This window comes from Zosterops lateralis, assembly GCF_965231275.1.
Source record: "Zosterops lateralis genome assembly, chromosome: Z".
Classification (NCBI taxonomy): domain Eukaryota; kingdom Metazoa; phylum Chordata; class Aves; order Passeriformes; family Zosteropidae; genus Zosterops; species Zosterops lateralis.
In genome coordinates this window covers 4,136,598-4,160,626 of record NC_139800.1, presented here as the reverse complement: position 1 = coordinate 4,160,626, position 24,029 = coordinate 4,136,598, and the positions used below count along the sequence as shown (strand labels likewise).

General features: G+C 39.1%; 1 protein-coding gene across 2 annotated transcripts in view; it reads left to right on the top strand.

Moving 5' to 3' along the window:
- DOCK8 (dedicator of cytokinesis 8) overlaps positions 1 to 24,029 on the top strand; it is a 70,913-nt gene that overhangs the window by 30,179 nt on the left and 16,705 nt on the right. For both annotated transcript variants that reach the window (XM_083884505.1, XM_083884504.1), the window contains exons 19-35: positions 823 to 1,057; positions 1,994 to 2,158; positions 3,524 to 3,699; positions 5,338 to 5,433; positions 6,389 to 6,484; positions 7,267 to 7,410; positions 9,815 to 9,928; positions 10,847 to 11,002; positions 13,760 to 13,899; positions 14,475 to 14,644; positions 15,932 to 16,077; positions 16,845 to 17,027; positions 17,646 to 17,781; positions 18,380 to 18,467; positions 20,255 to 20,351; positions 21,032 to 21,166; positions 22,923 to 23,075. In XM_083884505.1, the coding sequence (XP_083740631.1) occupies positions 823 to 1,057; positions 1,994 to 2,158; positions 3,524 to 3,699; positions 5,338 to 5,433; positions 6,389 to 6,484; positions 7,267 to 7,410; positions 9,815 to 9,928; positions 10,847 to 11,002; positions 13,760 to 13,899; positions 14,475 to 14,644; positions 15,932 to 16,077; positions 16,845 to 17,027; positions 17,646 to 17,781; positions 18,380 to 18,467; positions 20,255 to 20,351; positions 21,032 to 21,166; positions 22,923 to 23,075 (2,430 nt within the window). The remainder of the gene's footprint in view (positions 1 to 822; positions 1,058 to 1,993; positions 2,159 to 3,523; positions 3,700 to 5,337; positions 5,434 to 6,388; positions 6,485 to 7,266; positions 7,411 to 9,814; positions 9,929 to 10,846; positions 11,003 to 13,759; positions 13,900 to 14,474; positions 14,645 to 15,931; positions 16,078 to 16,844; positions 17,028 to 17,645; positions 17,782 to 18,379; positions 18,468 to 20,254; positions 20,352 to 21,031; positions 21,167 to 22,922; positions 23,076 to 24,029) is intronic.

Genomic DNA, 24,029 nt, shown 5'->3' with positions numbered 1-24,029 from the left:
CACTCTTGGCAGCAAGTCACATGGAGCAATAGGGGGCCTGGTGTCCTCTCAGCTCAGCAAGGATCTGCTCAGGCTGTGATTGCAAGGTGCTGGCAGGGCACAGTGCCAGTTTCTGCAGTTCTTCAAGGCTAGTTCAGACAGTGTGTCCACAAAGACCTAGCACCTCCCCACCTCCAGTGTGGGTTAAGCAGCTCACTTGTCAATGCCATGTGGTTTGGGAAGACAAGCTTAGGGCTGGGTGAGACCTCAGTTATTCTGGTCATTTAAATGCCATAGGAAATTGGATTTTTGCCCATTTTACTGAGGTGCTGCTTTGAGGCAGAAGGCTTTGTTTTGTTTTGTCTTGCTGTTTTTCTTATCCCATTCTAGTAAATCCTGTAAATATGTCCTTTACAGCTGAAGGCCCTGTGTTTGAAGTAGGTCCATCACCCCATTGCAGCATGTTTTTTAAATACAAAAATAGGGCACATTCATATGGCACATAACCTCTATGTGGCTGGAACTCAGGTGTGAGTAGCAGAGGGACTACAGACCTATGATATGACAGAGTTTTATCAGATAGAAGAAAAAGTCTTTTCATTAAATGAAGCAATCAGTTTAGTGAAGGGAGTAACAGTCTGAATTTGAACCAGATGAAGAAGATAAAACAAAGTGCTGTGACAGCTGCTTTACTAGTTGATCACTCAGAGCAGCCACTACTGAAAGCCAGAAAGGTGAAAATCTTTCCTTTCAACCCATGAGGTGCTACAATCAGGCTTTCCTTGGCTAGCAGTACCGTGAAATATATTGACTTTGTTAACTGTGAGTGCACTGTATTTGCAGGACAACCACCTGGAGAAGTTCTTCACCTTGTGCCATTCTCTGGAAAGCCAAGTGACATTCCCCATTCGAGTGATGGATCAGAAGATTACAGAGGCTTCACTGGAGCATGAATTGAAACTCAGCATTATCTGTTTGAATTCTTCACGCCTCGAACCTCTTGTCTTATTTTTGCATTTGGTACTAGATAAACTTTTCCAGCTGGCTGTGCAGCCTATGGTCATAGCTGGCCAGACAGGTATTTACTGGTTCATGGTCTTCAGGAGGCTTTTCAAGCAATCTGGAAATGTGGTGGGAATGGTTGCTAAAATATTCCAGTTTGGATTGTGTGCTAGGGTAGCACACTTCAGAAAAAGTTGTGGTGCTCAAGACAGAGTTTCACTGCACAATTTAATCAGGCTTAACTGACCTGTTGCTTTTTATCCTTTCTCCCTACATAAGGATTCTTAGTCACTGGCTGGGAGGTACATTAAACTGTAGTAATTTACTTACCTGAAAATATAGGTCAGAAAGTGGGATGTGGTTCAACATTATTTGGAATTGAGTTGTTTTGCAAGTACAGCACCAGTAAAATCATTATCCTACAACTGACACTGCTGTCTGCACCATATCCTCTGTCCAAATATCTTTAGACAGAGTTGAATGAGCACAAAAACAACAATACTAAGGTCTAATTTTTGTTTTACTGAGGTGCCAGTTGCCCATAACATATGTTAAGTGCAGAAGAATGGCATTCTTGCAGATAGTTGTGTAGTTCATCTTCTGTTTAATTTAGAAAATCAACACTTTTCATCCACTACAATGTTTGTGCTAAAGCCTGCTAGCTTGTAGTTGTCTGTTGCTGGAGACAAGTGAATCTTAGTGTTCTACAAGAAGATATTTTATAGGAAATGTGTGCAGGCTACTAGAAACTCAATTAACAGTTACAGTCTGCTTTTATATACCACAAACTGACAGAATAGCAGTGATTAGGCTGAAAGTCAGTGGGCCTGCTAAAGAGTGTTGTTTGGCCTAAGTAGACTGTGGGTCTGGTCAGGCAGAGCAATTGCTGTCTAAAACTCTGAATTTGTTCTGAATTGAACATTGTAAGATTAGTTGTTGATGCAAATAATGCCCTCACTTAATTGTGTTACAGCCTTCAGTGCTGACTCTAACTCTTGCCTTTGTTTCACAGCCAACTTCTCACAGTTTGCCTTTGAGTCTGTGGTTGCAATAGTGAATAGTCTCCACAACAGCAAGGAGCTGAGCAAGGATCAGCATGGGAGGAACTGCCTCCTGGCATCTTATGTGTACTACGTATTTCGTCTGCCAGACGCACAGAGAGAAGTGGTCAAACCAGGTATTGTTGCAATCATGGTGCAGGGGTTGCAAAAGTGTTTTTTTTGTTTTTCTTGATACATGCTATTCATTCAGCATGGTGCTTTTCAGAAACAGACTTAAAGCACTGACCTGTAAGATCCCAAACTCAGCTTCTCAGACCCAGACTGTATACCATTTAAACACTGTTCTGATATACCGTTTTTCTCAGAGGTAGGTCAGCAAAGAGCAATATGGACTTGCCCATTAAAATCTCCATCCCTCAGTTATTCATTTAAGATGAAGGGTTGAGGTGAGAGGTTTCCACAGCTACAAGCAATGTTGTAGCTTTGTGAAGATGAATGAAGAGAGATCACCTAAACTGAAACTTCTTCTAGAAGAATTTCTTTCATGAGTTAAAATGGCCTTAAGATGCCAATTTTTTACTGACCTGTACATCAGTAAGTTACTTTCCATGCAAAGTAACCTACTGTCAGATGGTATAGGGCCAAGCTCACCCAATATCTCCTTTGCATTAAAGATGTTATTGTAGGATAAAATGCTGTATGACCAGCAGGTTTAGGCAGGTGATTCTTGGAGCCTGTCACCTTGGAGATAGTAGGAAGCCACCTGGTTGTAGCCCCAGGCACCTGACTCAAGGTGAGCCTGCTTGAGAAGAGGGATTGGACTACATGGCCTTGGAAGACCCTTCCAACCTCAACCATTCTCTTATTCTGTTGCAACCATTATCCTAAAGCCTATAGGATTCATTTAATTTCTGTATATTAAATGACTTACCACAAGCAGCTGTGCTGTGAGAGCTAAAGGTATGTAGGCCTTTTTCTCTTTTGAATATTAATTTAAATCCCCCGTGAGTGACTTTTAGACTGATATTGGCATATTCTAAAATCTGTGAACTCACATACACTTAGGAATTCTTTGTCCTGGAAAAACAAAGGTATGCAATGAAACTGAAAGCTAGATATCATGTAGTGAAATTCCTGATGGAAGTGCTCCCCGATTCCTTGGATACTTCAAACATCACATTAAATCATATGTGTTGAAATTGGTGGTTTGTGTTTAGGCCTGTGAATATAGTCTTAATCTACAGCGAATTAAAAAGAGCTGATGGGAAGAAAGAACTGTTGTAATAGTCCTGCTATTTAGCCATCCCTATTAATCTTTTGGTCCTGCTTGTGCAATCACCCTGTGAGCAGTTGACTGGGGCAACATCTGTAACTTGTCATTCATTGCCTGCGTGGATCGTTAATGAAGCAGTTGCTAGTGGGCTTGTCAGGAGCTTTATTATTTTCAAAATGCTGATATTATAACAAGCACCACTGAGCAAAACCGGCTTGAGCCTCATACATGTCCCTTTAGTTTTAATTCAAACATCTCACCCTGGCAGGTGGAGGCAGCAGTGCTGTTTTGACAGAGTCTCGTTATTACACCTTTGGGCGAACTTCTGCAGTGTCTGTTGGAAATAAACTCCTGCAGAGCAGAGTGAAAAGCTGCAGCAATCCTGACATCACTGTTACACAAGCTGCAAATGATGAGGAGGTCAAAAGCATCATGTCATCCAAGGTAAAGAAAACAAAGGCAAATAATCTGAAGAATGGTATGGCCCAAAACCTAATAATCTAGATTGTGTCTTTGGGGGTTGTGGTTGTTCCTTGTAAATCCACTGTATATATCACCAGAAACATTTTCTGTTTATCTGATTTGGCATAGATACATGCTAAATCCCACTGCTAAATTCTGATGTTTCTTACCAATGTGGCTTAGACACTCCACAGAGGCATTTGTGGGTTTTTTATGTGCCTCACTATCCTGTTATTCCAGATATTTAAGTTCTGTTCACATCTGGTGACCTGGTCTGGTCCAAGTTGCAGAGTCAGTGCAGTCACAGACCTTTCTTACTTTTTTTTGTTTATTGTTAAATAGTTTCCTATTTTAAAAAATAAAATAAGATAGTCAGTATTATGACAGCATCCCCATAGCTTTATATCAGCTACAGTGCCAATGCTATGTCCATAATTTGCACTCAGGTCTTTCCAAATACTTCAACCATAGAGTGAAATACAAACTTCCTCTGTATTCCCACCCACTGCTACATAAGCCAGCAATGGCTTGAAGGACAAAAAGGTCAGCAACATCCAAGAGGAAGGATTTTGCTTCCCTGATTGGCACCAGGTGCTTGCTGATCTACAGCATTCCAGCCTATGTCAGAGGTTTGTGAGGATGGTTGTGCACAGCTGTCTGAGGAAACTAAAACTTAGAGTTGGCTGCTGAGCGTGGAGCTGGGAAGATATGTCTCTAGCAAAAGCAGGATTTTTTTTCCCCTGTGCAAGGAGCCTGCTGCTCATTGCAGCCCTGGCAGAGCTCTACAGCAATACATCTGATGAGGTCTGAACCATATCCCCCCTCACTTCTCTTTGAGTGTTAAATATTTAAAGTATTGCTTCTCAAGTAGGTTGTTTTCAGAACTATTTAGAAATTTTTTTTCTCTATTGAATGAGCATATGCCTTTCCATTTAAAACAAATAGGTACTGATCTTCAGCTAATTAAACCAGAACTAGTAAGATACACAGGCTTTGACAATTTATTTGATTTGTTTTTATAGGCATATATATCCATCCATAGCAATTTTTAATAATGTAGATTTGAAGTTTATGACTTTTACTCTAATGTACTTTGTCCTAGGGAAAAAAAAAAAACAAGCCAGAGTTCAAAGCATTTTCCCAAATTAATACAAAATTAAAATGTTTGATATTACGGCTTCATCAAATCGATAAATGTAGCAATTTACAACTGGTTACTGCCTCTTAGATTGGCATAACTTTTAATGGAAGGAAGACTTGAAGGGGCTAATTATTTTCGATGTAGAGCAGGGGATAAACTTAGACCTTTTGAAGGCTGAATTTTATACTCCAAAGTGCAGCTGCAGTGCTGCCATTGGGCACCTGATGGCAGTGCTGGCATTTGCACCCTGCTGCTACTGTGCTCCTGCTTTCAGGTGCTCTTCAGCCTTGAGTGGGAAAAGGGATGGGAAGAAGGAAGGAGAAGAATTAGATGCATTTAGATGAATGCCTGTGCATGCTTAAAAAAAAAAAACCAAAAAAAAAAACAAAAAACAAAAAACAAAAAAACCCCAAACCCTAATTAGATTAAGTAACTTATGAATTTACTATTATGTATTTCTTCTGTCTGTGTCCCCTCAGCCTGTGGATCACAGCTCCAGTCGGATGTCTTACTACGTTGAAGGAACAAATGACATGTCAGGCCTCTGTGGAAGTGCAAGACCATCCAATAAAAAGGTAGGCTACATGCTGTGCATGAGGGAACTCCTTACAGAAACTGGAGCATCTTGAGGTAGTGCTGGCAATTAGTGATTCTGAATGCAGAGAGGGAGGCAAACGGAACAAAATATCAGCCAGTTTTATCAAACAAGGAATTAGTGATGTTGAATCAGTGAGTAAATGTTACTCAAACTTCTTTTGCTCCTGCTCCAGAGTCTTTAGATTCTTTATCCAGGACAGATTTAGACAAGTAGCAGCCTGTCTGGATCCTCCATTTGCTCTCTTTCTCAAGGTCTTAAAGCCTCGGTCATTTTCTGCTGCTGTTTACCCTTGGATACATGTCTTTACATGTTACAGTAAATTACATTCAGAAATATTTGCCTCCTGTTCCTTGTGTGAAGAATTCTTTTCTTTGTCCCTTTTTGTGGCTTTTAGAACTTTTTGTAGTGCAGATTTGAATTTCCTAAAAGTTTAGATAATTGGGGTTGTGTGTGTCTTGTGTTTAGATCTCAGTGTAAAAAGTATTTTCTCTATCTACAGATGTCTGTACAAGGTCTGCTGTGGTTATTTTTTTGTCCTTCTCTTCCACCACAGAGTCAACCTTACTTTTCTGCCTTCTCTCAGAAAAAACATGGATGTGTTAAACAAAAATGCTTAGCAGGTAGTGGGAAACATGACTGCTCCCTATCATGCATGTAGATAATGACCTGAGAATGGTCCAAAGGCATTTCTCTCTTCAGTTATCTACAGTTCTGGATCCACAGAAAAATGGGCTTCAAAGTATGCTTGGCAACAGCATTCTTGAGATGTCATTTTTGTCAAATCTGCCTTCTGATCTTACAAAGATGCCCACACATCCCCATCCGGCTGCTCACCCTCCAGTATGGAGAAGTTTCCCACAGGGAAGATGTTGAGAGTGAAAGATGAGTTGATTGAAAAGGCATTTTTCCAACAGTCTGTGTTTATTATGTAGCATTTCCATGAGGAACTGGCGTTGCAGATGGTGGTCAGCACGGGCATGGTGAGAGAAGCAGTCTTCAAGTATGCCTGGTTCTTCTTTGAGCTCCTGGTAAGACTCGACAGTGGCATTTTGCAATTAGTTAATGGTGGTGTGTGGTAGGTGCTCCAGGCACAGATTCAGTTGGGTGGTGACCTCTTCAGTTATCCAGCCCTGTGTAAAGGAGAGGTCTCAAATAATGAAAGTACTAAAACTAAAGAGTTTTTGGTGTTCACCTTTCTTCCTCACTATGGCAGTAATGGCAAAGTTCTGCATGAACTACATGAGCAGTAGTGCACAGCTTGCAAAAGACTGAGAGACACTCATCAACCAAGCCCTTCCTTTTCAGTGCATAGCTGCTCCTGTCTTTTCCATTTTGTTATCAACCTGGGAGCAGTGACAAAGCTCCACAAACTCACAGTTCTACAGAGCCCTGCGGTGATGCATGTCAGTGGAAAAAATACACAGATTTCCACTGTCAGCATGTAGGTAATGCAACATTAGGTCAAGAATTAAGAATTCCACAAGTGTCACTCCCTGTCTGTCACCAGGAAGGGCAAAAAGTTGCAAGCAGCAGCATGTCAGAACTGCAAGATGCAAGGGTGATTGTGATTTCAAGTACTGAGAGTAGCCCAACTGCATAAATATGAACAGGAATCAATGTCTGTCTGTATTTGAGTCTTAGACCCTCTGTTGTCATTGCCATGTACGATTTATCACAGCAGCTCTGAGAAAATGAGTGATTAAATTCAGGGAAAAAGAAGTAGGAACTCTCACTCTTACAAACAAACTTAAAGCAGTATTTTACCTCCAGTTTGGGCATTTTTTTTAGTATTCTTTCTTCTGCTTTGCAGATAAAGAGCATGGCCCAGTATGTTCACAACACGGAGAAGCAACCACGAAGGAGCCGGTTCTCCGATCGTTTCAAAGATGATATTACCACTATAGTTAGTGTGATTACTTCAGAGATTGCTGCACTTGTAGTCAAGCCACCCAAGGTAAGTGGATGAAATTATGAATCCTTGCTACTCATCTTGTGTTATGTTGAGCTACACTTAATCTCATTTCAATATCAGCAGTGCTACTAGAATTAAGCCAATATTCTCACATGGACCTTAAGCGAGAGTTGTGGCAGTGTAAAGGGCATCCTTGCACTCTCTTGGCAGATTGTTTTTATTCAGTTCCTCACCCTGCTTCTCAGTGTGGCTACAGTGTGCAAGGAAAGAGAATTCCCTTTCCTATTGGCAGGAAAGAATGGATATCCATTTTCTAGTAATGCTTTATGCCATGTTAGCCAGCACATCAGACTGCAGCCCCAGCAAGACTTTTTCCTTTTATCCCCATTTGCAGTTACCCTCTATCCTCCTGCATTGTGTTTAATTCCTCATTTGACTTTTCCATAGCAGTCAAGGCAGAGGAGGGCATTGCTCCTTGTGAGTGTTGCACAAGCCAGCCACAAGTGATCTAACCCTTGACCTCTTTAAAGAGGCACTGGCCACTTGAAAATTGAAGACAAGAAATAAACCCTTAGTCCCATTAAATTCTTGCTACTTTTAACAAATTGCACTGATACAACAGATTATAAAGTTGAAAGGATCACGAATCGTAATTTATATTTTAACGTTGCTAATGTGAGTCTACATCATTGATACCCCTTTGGACTGACAAAAAAAACAAAACAAAACAAAACAAAAACCAACCAACCAAACAAACAAACCAAACCAAACCAAAACAAAACAAAAAAACACTAAGGCCACGGATAGGCAATGAGTGACTGTTGTTCATTCAGTTGTTGCAACCAACTTGTTTTCATGGCTCAGAGCTGCCAAATGCACTGTGGTAGCCCAGCAGAGCAGCCAGGACCAGCTGCCTGCTGGTCACTTTTCAACAAGCTCAGATTCCTAACCTACTTCTCCAAGTGCTATTGAGGGTCAGAAACTGGGAAAGCCTAAGACCAGACAAACTGGGGCAGAGAATGACAGAAGGGATTGTCACTGTCCACAAAAAGGTTGTTCTTGAAGCTTCACCTTGAAGCTCAATCCACTGGGGTGCTTCTGTGATAGCCACATGCAAAGAAATAATTTCCACAGAGATGTTCACCTAAGCAATCATTGACTTTTTTTTTGAACTTCTGTGAAATAAAGACGCTTTAACAGCATTGTAGGCTTTGCAAAGAAACTAGTATTTATGGCTTCCTCGCAAGAAATACACAGGGTTTTGTGTGTTGTTAATTTAATTCTCGTTTTGATAGAATCAGCGTATAGAACCTGATTGTGTGTGAAAATTCCACTGTAGTGTTTTTGGAATTAGGGCCACTGGTTAGGTATATAGAGTAGTAGGCAATGTGTGTCTGATTTTTAAATCTGCAAAGTGATAATTGATGTTTCAATATATAGTTAAGCATGTCAGATTGCCCTGAATTTTTACAGTGATACATCTGGTATTTGGTATAGAGCTTGCCTGCTCTATAAGGTGGTGGAAAACTAGCTTTTTTTCACTGTAGAAAAATGTTTTCCTGTGCAAATTTCAGATTGCAGGGGATATATATATTCCTAAACAGAAACAAAAAGCTTGAAAAATGAAAAAGTGAGTTGTAGCCACCCTGAGGTGCTGCACACCTGTTCTCACTAATCAGAGGTGCCAGTACAGGCAATATTTTTCTCAGTCATCTCCTCTGTCAGTTTTGAACATTGAATGTGTGCAGATCCCTCAAGCACCTTCACTAATTCCTCTCAGTGAACTACATAGGCTACTGAGAGTTCATGATTTAAATTCTTTGGTATGCTTGGTTTGAAGTAACTGTAGCCTCATTTTGGAGGGTACATGAAGTTTTTTGTGCTTCTTGCTAGAGGCTGTGTGTCTCTGGTAATCAGATCAATTCCAGGCATAAAAGAGATTAGCTGCTGGATGGTGAACCCCACAGATTTTATCTTGCTAGTGTTCTGTTACTGTCAGTTTTACACTTAAAATTTCTAAACAAAATTTACTTGCCATTCCGTCAGCAAAGTCAGTGCAGGTTTTTCTTAATATTTTATGTGTTTTAAGTCCTAAACCAGCATTCTCTGATGTTCAATAGGAAAAAAAAAATCATGCAGCCAGTAGGCAATTTAGAACAGGTCTCAAATTCTGTTTCATTGTTGTCAGCCCAAAGGGGTGCACAAATGACCTGTTCATTCATCCTGTGTCATTTCTCTGTGAAACAGTTGGAATAATTTACAGAAGTGATTCTGTGCAATTTTAACAAAATCATGTGAACTGGAGAACTGAAACAATCTTATCCTGTATTTTCCCTGAGATGTTTCTGGGAGCTGACCCCTGCCCTTTTTTCATGATTCTAAAGTGTCTTCCATCTTTATGTAAGTTTTATACATCATAACTGGTGTTTTTTTCTTTTTTTTTAAGGAAAGTGAGCAAGCAGAAAAAATTAATATCAGCCTGGCATTTTTCTTGTATGATCTTCTTTCTTTAATGGATCGAGGATTTGTGTTTAATCTCATCAAACATTACTGTAATCAGGTAGGCACTATGCATGATTGGGATTGCATTTGGCTTATGTGTTTTGTTCTATTTGATTAGTTTATCCATCAAGATGCTTTGAGTTGTGTTAAAGGTCTGGGTAAATTTCCTATTTCCTATTGCATATGCAATGATTTTAAAATCTCTTTTGATTTGTGATCTGCAGGAAAAAAATTGAGTGGAGGCAAAGACTCTTTTAGAAATGTCATAGCTTGCACTGCTGCAAGACATCCATGGAACCACTTTTCTTCCTTTACTTTTTTACTTCCCTTAGCATATAATACAGATCAAATTTCTGACTCCTCTTGCTGAGTGCTGTGAGGATAGTATTTAGATTTCGAGGAGTCACTCAAAAAGATACATGTCTTCTTGCTTTACACATCTCTGAAAATTAAAAATAAATGGTGATGCAGGATGTTGTTATGAAATTATTTGTTGTATTTGACAGGGAACATTTTCCATATGTTTTGTGACCTGTATGTGTGCAGGTCTGTCAGATATCTCCAGGAATTCCTTCACTGAGATTATTGTTGATAAAGAGATCACTGATGTCCTGTGTTGCTTAGCAGGACATTTTATGAGTTTGCCACAGAGTCAGAAAAGTTCGATTTGTTTTTAATTTTTGTCTTATGCAAAAGACAAAAATTTTGTACATTTTTGTTTTGGGAGAAAAGAAAAAAGAAACCATTTGTTATCTCTTCAGAAGTTGATAAGTCACCTGGGGAGCAGGGAGAGAGACATCATCACTGTCAAAAAAAAGAATAGCTAATGTATGGAAACTAGTTAGGTACAGTGAGCATTTTAATGCACACAGGGCTATGTGTCTATGTCCTTTTCAAGGAAAAGGATATTTCACTACATGGTAATTCAAATAATTCTAGCCCATCACTTGACACTTTATTTGTTTGTTTTTCCTAGCTTTCCAACAAGCTGAATTCACTCTCCACCCTGATTTCCATGAGGCTTGAGTTCCTGAGAATTCTCTGCAGCCATGAGCATTACCTCAATCTGAACCTCTTCTTCATGACACCTGCATCTGCTCCAGCATCTCCCTCTCCCTCCTTGTCCTCCCAGGTGATTGTCCATTAGATGGGTATTGCATGAACATCACAGGAAGCACACGTAGAAAAATACTTACATTGCTCTGTATTCAAATACTTAAGTTAAAATCAGCCACTGTTGGATGAGGGAGAAAAAATTCTCACTTGATAAAAAGGCACATAAGAAGAAAGGCTACAGGAGTATTACTGCAAAACTGCATCTTCAGTGTGACACAGACACTCCCCTGGAAACATACACACAGAAAATGACTGTTGGGGTAGACACACAAAGTCTAAAAGTAGCACAGCTCTGAAAGCCAGTTTACAGGCACACTTTATCCCTCTGCATACAAACACAAATATGGATTTCAATATCTGTTTTGGAGAATTATGGCATGCAGCAGTGTATGCTTTATGTGTGTTTGCCTTCTAATGGAACTTCTTACTTCCCAGGTGGAAGTAGATGGTGCCACTATCTAAGTTAGGGACTCATACACTGCAATTTTCAATATCCTGGAATAGTGAATTTTTGTTGAGCCTTCATGTTGCTTAAAATAGGATTATCATGCTTTTTTTTTTTTTTTTTCCAGTAACAATGTTCTTTCTTCTGGGCTTCTCCCCACTACACTACTACAGATCATGCTATATCTTTGTCCATGATTTCTTTGTGGTTTTCTGAACAATGTTCTCCTTTTTATTTGAACTTTATGATTTTCTGTGCGGAAACACTCAAGTATCCTGAGTAGACCAAGCAATCTTCATCATATCTCTTATCTCCAGAAATTTTTTCAGACTTGGTCTAATACTGACACAGATCTAGACTTCCTTAATGTCAGGACCTCCCATGACCTTCCTGACTACAGAATTCACAAACACATTAAAAAAAAAAAAAAAAAAAAAAAGAAAGAAATTGTTGGTTGGCACATGACACAGTGTTTTGCCAATCTTGTGCTCTTCTCCTCTGCATTCTATGGAGATGGTTTCTTGCTTTTCTACAATGGGACAAACCCCCTATTGAAGGCTGTTCACAAGTCTGTTTTCCACCTCAGTGATCTTGCAGAGGTCAGGATTGAGTTGAAGCATTTCAGTGAAATGCTCCATAATTGCCACAATGCTTGGAGGCAAGGGGGTGAAATTGAAACTAAAAATGATGGGAGGTACAAAAACAGTCTCAATAATGAAGCAGTTAAAACTCATGGTTTCTTTTTTGAATGTCATTGCCAAATAATTGGTTGGATGCTAAGATGTGCTGCATCTCATACCTTAATAAGGGTTGTCACAGGTTCATAATAGTAAAGAATATTTTCCTGAAGTTTTTCCTGGTCCTAAAAGCAAAGTGTCACAGTCTTAGAGGCAGATGTCACAATACTAATTGTTAATACTAATCCTGGAGGCCAAAGAGCTAGAAATATGACTCTTCTGCTTACAGGGACAAAAAAAAATCAACATAGCTCTTGTAACTAGTTCCAGCAAGTCAGAGCTTGGCTGACACCAGTTTAATTAATCTTTCCTTCATGCAACATCATCAGCTCTTTTCTCCTTTAGGAGTAACCTACAATGTGCAACCTGTGCAAATCAATAAGGCTTTTGTGGCCTTTGCATGATTTAATAGAGTAGCTGACCATCCTTGCAGTAATTTTGATCTGTCTGCAGGAGTGCTGCCCAGCTTGAGTTAGACTTGCAGTAGAAATATGGTCCTGTGAATAAATCTTTTGAAGTTTTTTGAGGGAAGCCAAACTCACTTAACTGGGTGCCCTACACTTTGACATTATTTCACACAAACATAGTACAGTCAGTGTCTGATTGTTTGAGGTTGAATGGGAGTGGGCCTAAGTATGGATGCAAAATGTGGGGCTGCTAAGAGACATGGGGTTAATTTGAAGAGATCCAAAATATGAAGCTGCTAGGAGACATGGGGTTCATATACATCCAGTATTCCAGAAGATAGCTGCCACTGTGTGGTATACTGATACTTCACGTGTTTGGGCTCTGGGACTATTCCCAGGTGACTGACATAAATATTGGAAGGAGTACTGAAGAATATAGATTAAAAGCAAAATTTGGACTCATAAAACCCAGTCACTGCAGTGGGGAGTAGAGTCTAAGACTTATTTGCACCTAAGGGACAAAAACATTCCAGGTGACCTGTGGCACACACCTATGATTGGAGAAACTTAAGTTCACAGCACATATATAGGAGCAACTTTCCATTCCTGGGCTGGCTATGTATCAGTCACAGCCATAAATTAGTGCAGTTTGAAGGCAGGTCTAAATTATGCCAGCTGCCAGCAAGCTCAGCCAAGGATTTCCAGGGAAAAGGAAACACTATTCACATGTCTTTCCTGACCTTACTTCCACACTAGACATCATGGATATTGAAGAACAAACAGTGAACAGATTCTGACACCAAAGTCCCTATTAATGTAGAGGCACTTTCTTGCTCTATGATAGCTAATGGCTGACCTGCAACACTATAACAAGAATGGACAAATTTCTGGCTTTGTGTCCTGTCCAAACTAATGAATACAGGGTAGGAATTTTATATCTCAAATAGTATAAAATTAGTTACTCACACAGAATGGAAAGGATGAGATTGCATCCTAGTGAGTAGCTCATTTGAAATCAGATGCTTTTAATTTCACACACAGATGTCTTCCTCCAAAATGTCCAACCTTCTTTCAAAGTCTGTGGTTTTCCTCTGGCAGAGATCTTCTGTTGGCTGCATTGACTGTGACTGTGATCTCTTTAAGAAACATTGGTATTCTTTAACACTTCTAATATATTTCTGTAGAACTCCAGCTCCTGCTCTAGTTTCCAGGACCAGAAAATCACAAGTATGTTTGACCTCTCAGCCGAATACCGCCAGCAGCACTTCCTGACTGGCTTGCTTTTCACTGAGTTGGCAGCAGCACTGGATGCAGACTGCGAGGGGTGAGTATCCTAATTTGCAGATTTTAAAACGGGATCAGGTCACACTGTTACTCTTGGCAATGCCAGAGTTTGACTCCAGGACAGTCCTGCTTCCCCCATTCTTTTCAGTGAGTCACTCTGTGACATAGCACTGACCCAGTCATGGTTTTATCTGTGATATGTTCTTCCCAATGAATGAAAATATGCTATTTATGGTGGTAGTGTTGGCTGAATGCACAAATTGAGAACACACAATTTCCATTTTTCTTCCCTCTGAAACACCTCTGTCTTTGAACTTAAGTGTTTAGCTAAACTTTGGCCAGAGTTTGATTCTTTTCCTTCTCTCTTTGCCACAATGAATTTTTATGGAAAATTTGAAAGACTTGAGTGGTCTTTGTGGAAAAGTGGCTTGGAGATACAAGATACCTTTTGTTTGCAGGGAACATGGATCTCTGCTCAGAATGAAAGAGATCATCAAGTGCATATTGCATATTGTTTGTTTCCTTCACCTTCTTTCTATTTATTAAATCTTTGATTTATAAATGATTTGTGCATGATCCATGAATGGAACTCATGGATGGTTTCTGTGTTAACAGGATTAGCAAGGTGCAAAGAAAAGCTGTCAGTGCTATCCTTAGCCTGCTGAGTTCCCATGACCTAGACCCACGTTGCTCCAAAAAGGAGGTGAAGATTAAAATTGCAGCTCTTTACCTCCCTTTGGTTGGTATCATTTTGGATTCACTACCACAACTCCATGATTTTACAAGTAAGAATTTTTTGTCTTTGAATTTTTCAACATCTAAGAGGGACTTGTCTGAATAATTTATCAAACATAAAAGATTAGTCTAGTAAGGGTGAATATTTCTGTACTTAGGAGTAAACTGGATTTTTACAGACAGGAAAAACTTCAGTGTCCTCACTTCATGAGGATGTGATAGACCAGAGATATATTTGTAAATACACCTGCATATCTCTTAGTATAGGTTTTATGACCTTTGAAATAAAACCTGCAAGGTCTGCAAGAAATACTTAGTGGTAGTGAAAATACTGCTAGTGATACTGACATCATGTTACACCACAATTGTAGAAATTGTATTACATTCTCTTTTTCTATTGCTTTTTTTGCTGCTATTAACATTAATTAATTAAATGTATAAACTTCAAAGAGTATAGTTTTGTCACTGGTTCTGAAAATACTTCGCCTTTAAATGTCTTGACAAAAAACTTACTAATATGAAAGTGTTACTTATCACTTATGAGTAAGGTGAAAGCATTTACTGTACATTGGCTAATTAGATCTTACACCATTCTTTTAATCTAAGTATTATCCTTATGCCATAGGTGAAAAGAATCATTATGAAGAAGCCCAGGTGTACCAACTAGTCTAGGTTTTAGAGTGTCTTCCTTGGAGAATCTGTCACAAGAGGCTGTGATCCCATTCTCGACACAGGGGGTCCAGCTGATGAGTCAGCTTCTCTGAAACAGACCTTGCAAAACACAAAATATGGATGCTCAGAATCACACAAGATTTTTACAAAATTTAGGGATAAATAAGTTCTTTTGCTGAAATTGATGTTGAGAACTAGCAGGGAATAGAAGCAATTAGGTGCCTGAAATAAAATCTGTCTTTAAGTCAGCAGGCAATACTGGATCTGTCAGCTTTTAGCAGACTTGCATACTTTGTTAAGTATTAACAAATCCATGTCTACTGTCTCTGTTTCTTACCCTCTTGACTGACATGCACTAGAACTAGTTGGTTCCAAGTCTTACAAAGCACTGGCTTGGCTTTGAACTTCAGAGATAATCTCATGTTTGCCACCACATTTTATGTATTTTATATATTTGAATGATTTGGCAGTCTTTGCAGATGGCTGCAATTTCTCTTGCTCATGCTGTGCCTCTTTCACTGCTTGGTACCTCAGCCAGACAAAAAAAATCTCAGGGATAGAGTTGCCAGTTATTTTGCCAAGTTATAGACCAGTGGAAAACTGTGACATGTGAGCAGAAGCAGCTGGATTGCTCCTGAAGTTCCAATGGAATATTTCAAATTTAGTTTCAGATATTCGCAGCGGAAAGGGACGCGCAGGAAACCCAGAAGAAGAGCAAGAGTCTTCAGGTGCAATCAACCAAAATGTGGCCATTGCCATTGCAGGCAGTCAATTCAACATCAGGAACTCTGGAATGCCTCTGATGTCACTGGTGTGTTCACTGCTTTGCCAGTTCTATCTGTTTATATATTCCTTTTTTTCCTCCTTTTATCCTTTCTTGCCACTAATAGCTACAGTCATGGGAAACTACATTTTTGTTTCCTCCAGCCCTCCAACAGATTCCTCATAGTCCTTCTGTCATCTTCTCCTATTCTCTTCTATTATTTAATTGTTATTTTACCATATATTGTTCACCTTTTTCTGCCACATGCCTATTTCCATTTCCAAACCTAGACATATTTCCATATATTTCCAGATCAGCAGATGCCACTGTGGCAGCCCCACAGTTCCAGTCTTAGCTGAATCTGTGTTGGATCTAGGATGCAGATGCTTCTTTTTCTCTATGTATGGCCTTTCCTCATATATTATATATATATATATATATATTTATTATTATTATTATTATTATTATTATTATTATTATTATTTTTACCTTCTATGCAATTTGGCTGACACAACTGCTTGGCAGGAGGAAAGAAAATGGTTACAGAATATTTTTCTACATTTTTATAATGAATCTATTATAAAAGCATATAGCAAACTGGTGCTTCTCTTAGTCTTTCACTTGCATTCAACTGGTCCTTTCACTAATTACACATACAGTCAAAATTATAATAACTTTCACCTGGAAGAGGTCAAATTTACTGAAGTCCAGTCCTGAGATTTGATTCCAATGAAATTTGAATAAGATTTCTTCACCCAAGTGACCTTTCTCTCCTTTTTCTTCTTTCAATTGACATTTACTTTATGTGTTCCTAGCCCTACAGGCACACTGCCACATTAGGTCCTGATACTACTCGAAACCTTTTGATCTGTTTCCTCTGGATCATGAAAAATGCTGATCAGAAACTAATACAGAAATGGGTTGCAGACCTTCCATCCATGCAGCTGAACAGGATTTTAGACCTCCTCTTCATTTGTGTTTCATGCTTTGAGTATAAGGTAAGTGAAACAAGGCATGGTTTTGTTGTCCTGGTTTGGATCAATGTTTTTCCTTAAATTCCAGCTGTACATGGGAAATTAGTTATGACAATGGTTAAATTAGCACTTATCTAATCCAGAGAAATTAGTTCAGATAAAATAACTGACAACAGCCTTCAAGTAAAATGCTGCTGAAACTTTTGAAGAAGTCCTATGATGGTGTTCTAAGTAGTTTAATTATTTTCTTTTGTCGGGGTATTTGAGGGAATTATACCAACAGCTGCTGTAAATACTGGACAGGACACTAAGGATGACTCTTTAGTTAAGGGCAGGGACTTGATGTCAGCACTCTTCTCTCTGAGAGGGTCTGTCTGAAGCGGACCAAATAACCTCTCTGAACTTTAATTTCTTTATAGAAATAGTACTGAACTACTTCTTTGTTTCTATTAGCAGCACACATTGTACCTCTTTCCTTATTCACAACATTTTTCACTAGACTTTATGTATTAATCAATCATATTCATTGCTTTCTGCCCCTTCAACAGGTCTCTCCTGTTGTATCTCATTCTGGAGATGTAATTTGGTTTCATGATTAAAAATGGAGGCATTGGTGTTGATGGCTTTTAACTTTGCTTTCAGGGCAAGCAGAGCTCAGACAAAGTTAGCACCCAAGCACTCCAGAAGTCACGAGATGTGAAAGCTCGATTGGAAGAGGCTTTGCTGAGAGGAGAAGGAGCCAGAGGAGAAATGATGAAGCGCTGCAGAATACCAGCTGGTACTTCATACCCTTGTCCCCCTGTGCCTTTTGAGGGAACCCAAGTGGCTCTAGATATAAATGAGTTTGTTGGGTTTGTTCACACTATCCATTTTCATCCTTGTCCGTTTCATCCTCTTTTCACCACAGTCCATTCTTTTGCAGACCATTTGTGGTTTTGCATTAGGTTTCAACTGTCCAAGGTGTATCTAGGACTGAGCTCTTCTCCTGTGAAGAATATGAAGCCAACAAAGAAATTTCAAGACGTTCTAAAATGTTATGTTAGTGTCTAATCAAGAACCAAGAAATGGTATCAAAACTATCACTAAAAAACAAATTGTTCATAGCAAAAAAGGTTGCTTCACTTAATAAATGGAAGATCTGTTTAATAAATGGAAGGTTGGGTTTTTTAGGTTTTTGTAGACATGAAACAAGTTAATGCTCTAAAAATCCTAAGTAAAAAAAAAAAAGATGAGTCTTTTTACTAGAGCCCTGAACCTGTAAGTTGAATGGTTTTAGTTCTGACAGGCTGCTACAGAAATATATCTCCTTTTTGGTGAGCTATCAGCCTTGAGGTGTCCCCTTTTGTTTTAATCTCTGACATCTGTTGCACTCTTAGGGAATGACAGGTCAGCAGGGGTAAATGAAAATCTGCGCTGGAGGAAGGAGCAGACGCAGTGGCGGCAGGCAAATGAGAGACAGGACAAGTAAGTAATTTAATTAATGCATATTGCTTTTGTTAGAACCAAGCTGCTTGGGGTTTTTATGTTTTGTTCTTGCTCCTAGGATGTTTTATTACAAAATCAGTAGTGTCAATCCTTTCCCTCTTTTGTCAAAGAGGAAGAAAAGTAAAATGTTTATGTGGCAGAAATATCCAACTGTTGCTATGACACAATAAACTGGTCACAAATACTAGAAGGAGAATTTAAAATAGCTGTCTACACAGTTTTTTCCTTCTTATTAACAGTTTGGCAAACATTAATGATAGAGTCATATCAAATACACCACAGAGGCTTGCTACAATTATTTTGGCTCCTCAGTTTATACTGTGGTATATGTTTTGCCACATTAAATCAGCTAAGCTAGGTTTGACATTTTCTCCATATTATGTTATTATAGAGGAGCTCTGTTAGCAGGAGTCAGGGAAGATAATGCTTTGGGATTGTAGCAGCAGTTTTGTGCCACGCCAGAGAAGATCCAGTCAACATGGTTAATGTAGAAAGCTCAGTGGAAATGATCCAAACACTTGTAAAGTTCACGAAATTTGTTCAGTTCTTACTCTTACTGGGATTTCTGCCCTTACTATACCACTGAAGTTTTTGCAGTCCCTTTTGGTTTTTGTTGCTTTGAGTCATTGTAGTTAATAAATATATGAGTTCCCTGATTTCCTTTCTTAGCCTCAGCCCTCAGAATTCTCTGTTTGTGCATGAAAGGATGGCTCTTTGCTCCTCTGGTTTTATTTTTGGATAAATGAATGTGGCAGAGCAGCTACAGGTTTTGAAGCCACTCAGAAGAGTGATTGTAAGGATGTTGCTCCTGCCACAGAAATGCACCTTAGGAACTTTGGCCAAAGTGACAGGATCTAGTCTCAAGCTCTGGAGAGCAGCTCTAGCCAGGCAACAGCACCTTTTTGAGTATCTTAGGGGAAAAAAATGCCTCTTTGTTTTTCTGGCATAGGGAAGAGATTTTTGTTAGTAGCAGTTTTGTTAGTAGCTGCTCCTGTGCTTATTCAGCTGCAGAGGAGCTGCATCCCAGACCTTGTCCTTAAGTGTCAGCTAAGATGATATCATATTTTGCCTTACCACTGTCTCCTGTCTTTTATCAATATTTCAGTTCTCTCTTACATGGCCTGGGACACTGTTTTATGGACCTGCTCTCTTTTGTTGTCAACAGTCTCAAGAGTCAACATTTTAAATTGCCTACATTAAACAATCCTTCTATGGCACTGAAGCAATTTCTGCTTTGAGCTAGTCTGGTGTTTTTCTGGTTTTGTTTTTTTTTGGTGTTGTTGTTGGGTTTTTTTGTTTGTTTGTTTGTTTGTTTGGGGTTTTTTTGGGGGGGGCAGGTTTGGGGGTGTTTTTTTGTTTGTTTTTTGGAATTGTCAGATCAGTTATCCATTATTCCGTTTGAGAGTTTTGTCTCCTGCTACAGGCAATGCATTCAGAAATTACAGTGTAGTTTACTGAACATGAACATAGTTTACTGAAGTGAACATGATATTAATTAGTCATTATGCAGATGACTATTAAGGAAGAAAAGCATCCATCCAAATTGTCTGGAGGCCTAGTTTTCAAAAGTCCCCTTTGTGACTGCTCTTCTACTACAACAGCTTTCCTAATTTCACTCCATAGTTTTTAAGAACATTATTGTCATTGTCCGCTCTTATGGAATCATTTGGAATGGTATGCATTTGTATTCTGGCTTTGTTTAAACAGCAGGTCATCTAACTCTTGGGATACCCTCTGCTTGCTTTAATTAGAACTCCTTTTTGCAGGACAAAAGCTGAGCTAGACCAAGAAGCTCTGATCAGTGGAAACCTGGCAACTGAAGCTAACCTGATCATTCTTGATATGCAAGAGAACATCATTCAGGTGAGAAATAATAGAGGTGGCTTAGTACCAATCCCTGCTCCCTCAGAAGCCAGTGGAAACATTATTTTTTCTTTTTTTTGTTTCTTAGACAGTGCAAAATATTTTGAGATCTTCTGTAAACTTGCATAGTCTTGAATAGAAAAAAGTTCATAGTAGCAAGGAGAAAACTTCATGCTTGAAAGCCTGTTAGTAGAAAAGCATTTATCTGCTAGACTTTTGTTGTACTGAACATCACTCACAGCACCTAGTCTCCCCACTGTTTTCATTGTGGGTTTGAATCAGAACAGACCAGCATGTCTATTTAGCCCAGATGCTCAGGATATCAAGGATGCAAGGGAAAGGGTGGTCCTTGCCCACCACAGGATCAGTACCCAACCCAAAGTATACATGAAAGATTGCAAGGAACAGAAACAGAGCTTCAAGAAGCACTGCAGAAACTTACTGAGCTTAAAAATGCATTGGAGAGTCTTTGGAACTTGGAAAATGTTTGGGACATTTCCCCCTCTGTCTTCTTGGTAACTACAAAAGTGCTTTGAAATTTCTCTGAAGCAGGTGTTAAAAATGAAGAAACACCAAACTCTTGGATGTCTCATGGGCAGGAGAACAGAACTTCAATTCCTGTGTGCCAGTTCATTGCTGAATTACCTCATACAGTTTTTGTTTTTCTCCTTCCTATGTAGGCCAGCTTTGCAGCAGAATGCAGAGATAATCTCTTGGGAGGAGTTTTGAAGGTCCTGGTAAATTCTCTTGGCTATGATCAGAGCACCACTTACCTGACTCATTGCTTTGCCACACTGAGAGCTCTCATTGCCAAGGTATGCTCTTGTTATACTTTTGTTTTCATGCTTCCAATCAAATTAATAGAACGGCATTTCTAGAGCAGGGCTGTGTGCATTCACTTTTCTTTGACATTTATTAAACACATTTTGCATTTTTAAATACAAATTACTATCTGTAGGATTGTTGCAGAATTTCTATATCTGTTGTAAGGTTAATTCACAAGACCACACAAGATGGAATAATTAAATCTGAATTATCTTGTGGGTTTAACAGTCTACTCTTAAACATATAAGATTTACTAAGAAAAAGATAAGCAATTCCACACACTTTAGTTCTAATACATTCTGATTTTAATTAGGAATCTTAATGCCAGGAACTGCACAAGAACTCCATAAAGTCAAATTTAAATTATTGTATCAGCAGGACTAGTTTCTAATCAGATGGGCAGGAGAGAAATCAAAACTCATGAGACATTGAGGGCATCATTCTAGGTCTCTATTTCTAAGACAGGTTTCAAAATTCTAAGCAGATTCTAAGACATTGATAGTTTTCATCTTTGTTCTGCCTGAAAACTATGACAAATCCTCATCTCTCTTCCACTTCTATGTCACCAATAAAAAAACTCCAGATCAGAAAAAACAACAACAACAAAACCTAACAAAACAAAAAAAATCCCACAAACCTCAAAATATATATGACGAGAGAAATTAACCCAAAGTCTTTTTTTAATAATAGAGGTCATAATGGGTTGGGTGCTTCATAAGGACTCTAAAATCTTTTAAAAATTCATTTTCCTACCATGAAAAGCAGCTCCACTAAGGAGGAATCCATGAAATGCTCATTTTCCCTAAACTATTCTAAAATACAAATGAAAAACTGGATACTCCTGTCCAGTTAATGCCTGTGTGCTCTTAAATGCAGATCGGCTGACAAAGCCTAATTACAGGGTAGATATCTGAATACTTATGAAACTAATAATTATGTTTTCATTTTACTTTATCTTTAAAAGCTAACTTCCAATTACAGTAATGAATTTTGTGAAGCAATTGTTATTCTCATTGAAACAGATCTTGTAGTTAAGCTGACTCGGTTTTGTATTTCATCAAGCAATCATTCCAATTATTTCTATTATACTGTAGGCATATAGATGTTATTTTACAAATAAAAGTGATAAAACCCTGTGCCAGCAGGCTTGCAATATAAATTAAAGACAAAACAGTGAGATAATGGACTGAAGAAAGGACAGACAGCCTGCCCCTTGAGTTTATTGCCTACTACGTGCATTGTGAAGACACTCTAAAGGAGGATATGGCACGAAAGTTTGGCAGTGGGAGTTTTGTGACACACCACAGGAGGAAGAGCACGTTGGAGGCCTGGGGAGGGGTAGGGTGTTGCTGCAAAGAACTAAAAATTGCTCCATATACTTAAGGAAGTAATTACATGTTTCATGAATCGCTGTGAATTCTGAAAATAGCAAATCTCCAGGCTTCTGTGAATTTTGCCATGTTTGATGTTTTCCAAAACTCCTGGAACCATCATACTCCCCTTTCTCTTTTTTCAAAACACAAAGGCTATTTTCAAACCCTTCTTTCCTGTAGAAAATCTTAAAAATGGAATCTACAGCATCTACAGGAACCAGAAGCCTGAATAAAAAGAAGCATAAAATGTAGGTTTTTGGAAATTTCAGACTTTTTCTGAACCCTGTGACTTTTCTGAACCCTGGCACTAAGGCAGTGATGTTTTAATGGCATAGAAATGAGAGTAATAAAAGTTTTCTTCTCCTTCCTTTAGTTTGGAGATTTGCTGTTTGAAGAGGAGGTTGAACAGTGTGCTGACCTGTGCCAAAGAGTTCTCCATCACTGCAGCAGCAGCATAGACATCACACGGACTCAAGCCTGTGCCACTCTTTATCTCCTCATGAGATACAGCTTCAGCTCTACCAGTGTAAGAATTTGAGAGCACCAGTATATTGCATGCCACCTTTTCTGTGATCAGTTGAAAGAAAGACTGAAGTTGCAGCAGCAAGTGGGATGCATCTGCAGTCACCTGGTCTGCTGTTTCACACATTTGAGCTGAGAGAAGTGCAGAGAAAGTAGTTTTAATTATTGTTTATTGCTTTGATTCAGGAAACGTGACTGGTCCTACAATATCTGTAAATGCAGCTTCAAACAGAGCAGCATTAGGCCTGTGACAGCAGAGACTATACAATACTCTTCATGATGTCTTTTTTCTTCCATTCCTGTGTCAGAACTAGTCTAGTTCTATTTTAATGCAATTACAACCCCTGTATACTTGTATTAATGGGAATTCTTCACCAGCTCCTTGGTCTTAGGACTAGGCTCTGATTTTTACCACACATGGAGCAAAAGACACACATTATGCATGTAGATTAATAATGTTCTAGCACAAAAGGATATGCATTAAAATTTTGGATAGCATCTGATCCTGCACAGAATTTCCTTCACTAGTTATTACTTTAAAAGTCTTGAGTATGTAAACAGTGTAAGCTCTGCAGAAGGAAAGAATACTGCAGACACACCATGATCATCAGGGTGTAGTGTATCACCAGTTGAAGCTCCCAGAGGCCTTTTGCTTCCCAGATATTTTTCCAGAATGTTTTTCCAGTCATTTATCCTCATCTATTCTTGTGTCTGGTCTGATCCACATGCCCACTGCCCTGTGCAAAGGAAGAATGGGGTGCTTCTGGCTTTCTCCTGTCCCAGGCAAGCATGCATATTTCAAGGAACGTTCTAGCACCCAAGTACAGACCTGTCAGAATTAGGGATCTTTGGCTTAAGTGGGTAAAACATAATTAGGTTTGATGCACCAGAGGCCAGTTATGTGAGCAGTGAGTCTACTGCACTCAGTGTGGGCAGGTGAAGGTGAGTTTGCTTCATA